This window comes from Staurois parvus, unplaced genomic scaffold (assembly GCF_062004578.1).
Source record: "Staurois parvus isolate SC_StPar_1 unplaced genomic scaffold, SC_StPar_1.0 ptg000491l, whole genome shotgun sequence".
Lineage (NCBI taxonomy): Eukaryota > Metazoa > Chordata > Amphibia > Anura > Ranidae > Staurois > Staurois parvus.
Genome location: NW_028318287.1, coordinates 1,970,001 through 1,979,036, shown reverse-complemented (window position 1 = coordinate 1,979,036; position 9,036 = coordinate 1,970,001). Strand labels below are relative to the sequence as shown.

General features: G+C 42.7%; 1 protein-coding gene across 1 annotated transcript in view; it reads right to left on the bottom strand.

The window, feature by feature from the left end:
• Window positions 1-361: 361 nt before the first annotated feature.
• PATJ (PATJ crumbs cell polarity complex component) overlaps window positions 362-9,036 on the bottom strand; it is a 266,651-nt gene continuing 257,976 nt past the window's right edge. The window contains exon 29 of the mRNA XM_089689690.1: window positions 362-539. Within this exon, the coding sequence (XP_089545816.1) occupies window positions 444-539 (96 nt within the window). The 3' untranslated portion in view covers window positions 362-443. The remainder of the gene's footprint in view (window positions 540-9,036) is intronic.

Sequence of the window (9,036 nt, the reverse complement as noted above, 5' to 3'; positions counted from 1 at the left end):
ATTAAAAAAAAAAAAAAAGTTTTCAGTTCTTAATTGTATACACAAAGTATTGCTCCAAAAGCAGCATAATCACTTTCATCACCCCGAGACGTCTCGAGTCCTACCCCTTCTCTGCACTCCCTTCTACATACCACCAAAAATGTTCTAAAAACACACATTTCTTCACTGAAACCAAGGATGGGGCACTATTCCTCCCACTGATATGAACAATTGGCACTATTCCTCCTACCAATACCAATGATGATACCATTCCTCTTTCTACTGACCACAGGTGCCATGTAATTTTTATACTCCCACTGACAACCAAGGCTGAGGCACAGTTTACTCCCACTGAGCACAGTCCAGCCCCCCTATAGTCTGGATTGACCTTTTGTTTACAAGGTTTGGAGACCCCTGATTTAAACCATCAGGAATAAATCTAGCACATAAGTACCTCTAATGACTTACCTTATAAGTACAAGTTTCAGTTTGGAAGGTGCAGACTTAATAATGGCAGATGCATTCTGATGACTTTTCCCAAACAAAATGTTATTGTTCAGCTAAAAAAAAAAAAAAAAGGAAAAAAAATTAAAGTAACTAACAATTGTCTTATCCTACATGTTTATAATCTGTAAGTCAAGTGATATATTTGCTAACGATATCTGGGCTACTCTATTTAGCTTTGAGGTGGACTTGTTCCACTATGCCTTCTGCTACAAAGGTCAGCAATGTACCATATACCAATACCATGCATTAATGCTTATGTATTTCTGAACAGGGGCGGACTGACAACTCATGGGGACCCCAGGCAATAGGGGATCATGGGGCCCCTGTGTCCTTGCCCAAACTCAAAAAAGCCTATGAAAAAGGTACCAGGGGCATCTCATGGGGCCCCCTACTGACCCCACGCAGCGCCCGAGTTTCCAAATGGTCAGTCTGCCCCTGCTTCTGAACATCCGAAGCCTGGATACAGGTTCATTTTAAAGTCATTAGGTGACAGAAGGCAAATTAACTATTTTGCAAGAACTGCTGCTTCTGAATTCCATAGTTTCTAGTCACACAAGCAAAAAAACAAATAAAGGAAAAATATAATATATCAATGTTAGATCTAGGTCAGTGCCAGGGTTAATGTTAGGGTGAAGCAAAAGGTCAAGGTCAGGGCCAAAGGTCATGAGCAATACATTTTGAGCAGGATTTTTTTTTTTTTTTTTTTTAAAAAAGCATTTTTTAAAAGTAGTATCATTGTCTGTGTGTTTTAGGTAGGATAAAAAAAAAGCAAAATGCACACTATTGTTTCTGGGCTGTACTACACGTACAAACAACTAACATACACATATGTGTATGGGCAGCACAGTGGCTAAATGGTTAGCACTTCCGCCTGGCAATACTAGGGTCATTGGTTCGAATTCCAACCACGGCACCACCTGCCTGGAGTTTGCATGTTCTCCCTGTGCCTGCGTGGGTTTCCTCCACACTCCAAAGAAATGCTGGTAGGTTAATTGGCTCCTGTCTAAATTGGCCCTAGTATGTATATGTATGAATGTAAGTTAGGGACCTTCGATTGTATGCCCCTTGAGGGTTAGGGACCTTAGATTGTAAGGTCACGTGCATGGGAGACCATTCAAATGAATCGGCTCTCGTGCCCATGCAAAACGCGGCCTGCACGGCCACATGGATGTGAACCAGGGGTAAAGGAAAACATACTCTTTGTACTGATACCTTTTAGATTTATGGGCATTTAAGGAAACATTTTTCCCCACACATTCGGCTCACTCTACTCTATATGGGCAATACAAAAGGCTTTGCCAGGAAAGGGTTTGACTTCAGCTACAGAGTTCTTGAAGTTTTTTACAAAAATGAGTTCAGTTCCTGGGTCCCTTTCTGCATGGACCTTATAAATGTATTAGACTTCCTCCGCAAACAATTAAAAAATAAAACATGTCTGTTAGACCCTTTTTAAATATCTGAGGCTTCTGGGTATGGGAGAACATGTGACCTTCTACCCTGACTCCCAGGATGCAGTGAGAATAAATTAAGTGGGGGAGTTGACCCTTCAAGAGAACCTGTCACTTTGCACTTCTGGGAGTTGTTCTTTGGAATTATACTTACCTCCATGGATCTGATGCACACTTACTGTCCTTGAGCTCTGGCCTGAGGGTGTTGGGTAGTCAAAAAATACCTGACCCCCCCCCCCCAACAGCATCAATTCAAGCAATGCAGAGCACAGCACTGGAACCAAAATCAAGCAGACATACTGTGGTATAAAGTTTAGATTGTAAGCTCCTCTAGGGTTAACCAATATGGGCCGTACAATGGCTAAGTGGTTAGCACTTCTGCCTAGCAGCACTAAGGTCGTTGGTTCAAATGCCAACCACGGCACTACCTGCCTGGAGTATGTATGTTCTCCCTTTGCCTGGGTGGGTTTCCTCCAGGTACTCCAGTTTCATCCACCACTCCAAAGACAGGCTGGGAGGTTAATTGGCTCCTGTCTAAATTGTCCCTAGTATGTGTATGTATGAATGTGAGTTAAGGACCTTAGATTGTACGCTACCTGAGGGTTAGGGAATTATGTGAAAAGGAGGCCCAGGGGAAAAAAATAAGACTGCAAAACGGACAAAGGGACAGCATGACAGGGGTTAAAGGGGTTAGTTTGGGGAATGTCTGCAGTTTTTAAAAGTAAATAGGCAGAAAAAAAGCCTATGTGATTGGGTCAGAGTCAGGGATAGGTGGAGTTGCAGGGGGTTTTCTATTAGCTGGCCTGGGGAGGTCTTCAGTCAGAGGTCAGCTGAGTTGGGGAAATTCTCCTTCCCTGTTTACATAGCTCTTTCGATGTTTGGACTTTTGGTTGTTGTTCATTTTGTCATGCCGTTGTCGGGGTGCAGGGTCCTTTTAGGATAGTGTGGGACAAAAGGTACGATGTAGGGACCTGTCTAAAGTATGGCTCCCAGTTGTTGGGATGTGTATCTGCGAGATGTCTTCGAGTTGGTGGTTGTGCGCCTGGAGGCCTGATTAAGTGATACGCAGGTACTTTCCTCCGTTTGATGCCTAATAGGATCTTGGGGACTCCATTTTATACACGGTTATTAAGTTGCTGTATCTATCTGTTATTTATACTTCGTTAAATGGCTATAGCAACCTTTTATTAAACGCCAATTTGTTGTGGTGTGGTTATTGTATAGGAGATGGGTGGGGTTATGGTCAGAGCAGTATAGAGACAAGCCATATTTAATATCCTAGTCATGTACAATATACGCTCACCGGTCACTTTATTAAGTACCTGTTCAATTGCTTGGTAACACAAATTGCAAATCAGCCAATCACATGGCAGAAACTCAATGGATTTAGGCATCTAGACGTGGTGAAGACGACTTGCTGAAGTTCAAACTGAGCATCAGAATGGGGAAGAAAGGGGATTTAAATGACTTTGAACATGGCATTATTTGTTGGTGCCAGACAGGCTGGTCTGAGTATTTCAAAAACTGCTAATCTACTGGGATTTTCACACACAATCATCTCTAGGGTTTACAGAGAATGGTCCGAAAAAGAGAAAATATCCAGTGAGTGGCAGTTGTGTGGACCACAATACCTTGTTGATGTCAGAGCAGAATGGGCAGATGGTTCAAGATGACAGAAGGCAACAGTAACTCAAATAACCACTCGTTACAACCAAGGTATGTCATCTCTTAACGCTCAACATGTCGAACCTTGAAGCAGATGGCAACAGTAGTAGAAGACCACACCGGGTGCCACTCCTGTCAGCTAAGAACAGGAAACAGAGGCTACACTTTGCACAGACTTGCCAAAATTGGACAACAGAAGATTGGAAAAATGTTGCCTGGTCTGATGAGTCTCGATTTCAGATGGTAGGGTCAGAATTTGGTGTAAACAACATGAAAATATGTATCCATCCTGCCTTGTATCAACGGTTCAGGCTGGTGGTGTCATGGTGTGGGGGGATATTTGCTTGGCACACTTTGGGCCCTTTAGTACCAATTGAGGATTATTTCAACGCCACGGCCTACCTGAGTATTGTTGCTGACCATGTCCATCCCTTAAGGACTACAGTGGCCCCATCTTCTGATGGCTCCTTCTAGCAGGAGAATGCACCATGCCACAGAGCTCAAATCATCTCAAACTAGTTTCCTGAACAGGACAATGAGTTCACTGTACTCCAATGGCCTCCACATTCACCTGATCTCAAACCAATAGAGCTCCTTTGGGATGTGGAAGAACGGGAGATTTGCATCATGGATGTGCAGCCGACAAATCTGGAGCAACCGCGTAATGCTATCATGTCAATATGGACCGAAATCTCTGAGGAATGTTGCAAACACTTTGTTCAATCTATGCCACAAAGAATGAAGGCAGTTCTGAAGGCAAAAAGGGGGTCCAACCCGGTACTAGCAAGGTGGGCCTAATAAAGTGGCTGGTGAGTGCATATGTAACAAATAAATAATAAATACAGTTGCAAGAAAAAGTATGTGAACCCCTTGGGATTACGTGGAGTTTTGCATGAATTGGGCATAAAATGTGCTCTGAACGTCATCCAAGTCACAACAATAGAAGAACACAGTCTGCTGAACATAATACTACACAAACATTAGATGTTGCCATGGTTTAATTGCACATAACATGTAAACATTCACAGTGCAGGGAGGAAAAAGTATGTGAACCTTTGGACTTAACTGGTTGACCCTCCTTTGGCAGCAATAACCTCAAACGTTTCCTGTAGTTGCAGATCAGACCTGCCCAACGATCTGGAGTCATTTTGGACCACTCCCCTTCACAAAACTGTATCAGTGTAGCAATATTCTTGGGATGTCTGGTGTGAATTGCTCTCTTAAGGTCATGCCACAGCATTTCAATCGGGTTGAGGTCAGGACTCTGACTGGGCCACTCCAGAAGACGTATTCTGTGCTGTTGTAGCCATTGTTTTGTTGAATTACTTGTATGCTTTGGGTCATTGTCCTGTTGCATCACCCATCCTCTGCGGAGCTTAAGTTGGCGGACAGATGGTCATACGTTTTCCTGCAAAATGTCTTGATAAACTCTGGAATTCATTTTCCCATCAATGACAACAATCCGTCCAGGCCCTGAGGCAGCAAAGCAGCCCCAAACCATGATGCTCCCTCCGCCATGTTTTACAGTGGGGATGAGGTTTTGATGTTGGTGTGCTGTGCCTTTTTTTCTCCACACATAGTGTTGTGTGTTCTTCCCAAACAACTCAATCTTGGTTTCATCTGTCCACAGTATATTTTGCCAGTAGTGCTGTGGAACATCCAGGTGCTCTTTTGCAAACTTCAAACATGCTGCAATATTCTTTTTGGACAGCAATGGCTTCCTCCGTGGTGTCCTCCCATGTACTCCATTCTTGTTTAATGTTTTCCTTATTGTAGATGTGTCAAAAAAAATGTTAGCATGTGCCAGAGATTTCTGTAGGTCTTTAGCTGACACTCTGGGATTCCTCTTTACCTCATGCAGCATTCTGCGCTGTGTTCTTGCAGTCATTTTTACAGGACGACCAAGCCTAGGGAGAGTAGCAACAGTGCTAAACTTTCTCCATTTGTAGACAGTCTGTCTTACCGTGGACACATGAACATCAAGGCTTTTGGAGATACTTTTATAACCCTTTCCAGCTTCATGCAAGTCAACAATTCTTGATCGTAGGTCTTCTGAGAGCTCTTTTCTGCGAGGCATGGTTCACATCAGACAGTGCTTCTTGAAACCAGTAAACCCACAACAGGTGTGTGTTTTTTAAGAGCAGGACAGCTGTCAGCAACACATCCAATATCATCACACTGATTGGAGTCAAGGTTGGCTCACTCCTGGCTCCAATTAGCTCTGGGAGAAGTCATTAAGCTAGGGCCTCACATACTTTTTCCTCCCTGCACTGTGACTGTTTACATGTTATGTGCAATTAAACCATGGCAACATCTAATGTTTGTGTAGTATTATGTTCAGCAGACTGTGTTCTTCTATTGTTGTGACTTAGATGACGTTCAGAGCACATTTTATGCCCAATTCATGCAAAACTCCACGTAATCCCAAGGGGTTCACATACTTTTTCTTGCAACTATATGTATGATGTAGCAGCAGCATCAAGTCTAGCTGATGTATACAAAGCGAAAAGGTTCATACGGATATCAGCAATCTGGATGTAGACATCTCAAGGCGAGCAGATGCATCAACAGATTGCAGCTTTCGGTGGAAGACGACTGTTAGAAGGTACTTGAAGTTGTTAGGAGACACTTACATAACCTGAGAATATGCCATTTATACCTTGTTAGCAGAGAAAAATAAACTTGCAGCCAGGCTGAACAGAAGCTGGAATGTGTTTAGGAAGTATGGAACGTCAGCAGCTATTCTCCGGTGTCATTACTACAAGCTCAGTTTATAAAAGATTGACTAAACCAGAAAAAAGAACTCCTTTTGCTTTGCAACACTTTACACCATCTCACCACTTCAATTCTGATTACTTTCATTTAGAACTCAATAGTGGGAATGGAAGTTGAAACAGGAACGTTCACTGTACAAATTTCATTCATTTAAAATAATGGGTAAGCCTGGGTGAGGCTGACATTTATTGGTGACATTTTCAGTGTTTAGAAATTGGTAAAATTGATTTTGTTGGGCTATTTCAGTCTCAGCCAAACAACAAAAATAACAGGAAACATTTGCCCGGTATAGCTTGAGAAAGCAGAAAAAAAAATAAAAAATAAAAATAATATATATATATATATATATATATATATATATATATATATTTATTATTATTATACAGGATTTATATAGCGCCAACAGTTTGCTCAGCGCATATCTATATATATATCTATATATATCTATCTATATATCTATCTATCTATCTATCTATATCTATATATATATCCTTGCTAAAGATGAATTCCAAGAAGGAATATTATACACAGATGAAAGCAGCTCTGTAACCATTAAAGCGGTATTTAACCAAAAAGCAAACTTTTTTTCAATACGGCAGCTTACCAATTCTTATAGGCCCCTTTAGTTTTATTTTTAGACTTAATTTTATTTTCACCCGCTAATCTGGCCAGCAAGTCTGTTGTTTTTCCAAAAGAACAGGCTCTTCTGCAGAGATAGCAGTTAGGGGTATGAGACAAACCATTTACCACTGACAGGGGTGCATACAATGATCAGCTTTTATGTAAAAGTTTTATCCCACAAGAAAAAAAAAAAATGTTCGCTGCAACTGCTTATAAAGTGTGAGCTGGAGTTCGGCCTAAATTTGTTAGTCTGGGGGGAGGTTAGCATTAGATGTACTAGCAGATTTAGATACACTGATGTCCAAAAGGTGGCCCCTGTGCTCCTTCATCCAGAGTGGGGGAACGCAAACACAGGAGGAGGTTTGTCACTGGCCAGATCACCGGGTGAAATCAGAGGGAAAAAGCATAACAAGAAAACTAATGCAGCTGCCACATCTAATGATTGGTAAGCTGCAATATATTACATTTTTGTATTGGGTTTACTACCGCATCAGCATATCATTAAAGTGGGAATCAAGCCGAACGCTAACTCTTACCAAAAATGATCCATTCGCCCTCCTCTTATCCCACCTACCCCGTGTAAAAAAGATCTGTATACTTACCTTTTTTTACTCTGTTCCAGTCCAGTCACATGATCCTGCAGCTACAGCTTCCCGGCTCAGAGAGTGATTGCTGCAGGTGAGAGGAGGGAGTGCTGTCAATGGCAGTGACAAGGGAGCCTATGGGTGATGTCACAGCTACTGGAATTCCCAGCCATTGTCAATCCCTCCCTGACCCATGGGAACCAAGGCTGCAGGATCATGTGATCGAACCACACCACAATGGGTAGGTACACAGGATAGGTGGCGTGGGAGGGACATATTTAAGAATGTGTTGGGCTTGAATTGCACAATAAATGCAAGCAATGTACGTACCTGAATTTGATCTGGTATCAGCCTCCTGCAGTCCCTATGCAACAGCATTAAGACTGCGACAGAAAAATCCAGCAAAAGGAGCCAGCTGTGCTGCAGTACAAGGACCATGCTGATAGGGGGAGAGAGCAGAGTGACAGAGAGATGAGCTCATGACTGTGCTGCTTCTCTTTTCACTGTCCAGTCACAGGTTGGAGGAGGGACAAGACCTGTAAGTGTTACTAAACTGCAAAAAACAAAAAATCAGGTCTAAAGCCCTGCTAGATAGGGCTGTGCACAGGTTGTGTGTGAATCTCAGGGATGGGTGGACAGCAGGGGTGTATTTACCACAAGGCAAACAAGGCATTTGCCTAGGGCGGCATTTTTTTTTGGGAGGGGGGACGGAAGAAGGGACACATGCGGCATGGGGACCTGGTGGGTTCCGAGAGATGCTGTGGGTTTCATGACGGTGTATGCAGAGCCCGACTCTCGTTCCTGGGGATGTCTGGAGCTGTGAAGGTGATTGTGTCTCTCTCTCTCGCCATGGGGGATGGTGGCTGGTCTATGGAGGGCAGTGGTAGTGGAAGGCTCGGGTGGAGGGCAGGGGTGTTCTTGCTCAATATCAGGCTTTCTGCAAGGGGGGGGTCACCAATTTTTGTGTTGCCTAGGGCAGCACAAAACGTAAATACACCACTGGTGGACAGCATTACAAAAAGAAAAAAAAATGACGCATTTCATGTATGTTTAGCTATTTGCCTGGAGTTCACCTTTAAGACAGCCGCTTAACCTGAAACTATAAAAAATGTATAAATCCGTGAGCGCTCTTAGTACAAGCAGCTATTGCACTAAAGGTAACCAAATAAAACCTCAATAAATGTATAAAATCCAAGTGCAGCGCTAATAAATATAATGATGTCTGTATTTATGACCAAATAAATATATAAAAATATAATTACATGAAAAAGTGACAATCCGTGCTTAAAGTGCCAACTACAGCAATGCTTCAGTGCTTGAAGGTGTGGTACAATTACGCACTCACCAGATGCGTATTCGAAATACGCATGTAAATATACACTCAGAGGTACTCTTTAAGGAAGCAAGGTAGACCGGGCATAGGAATATCCTCCCTCTGGGTAGCCTGCAGCACAGCA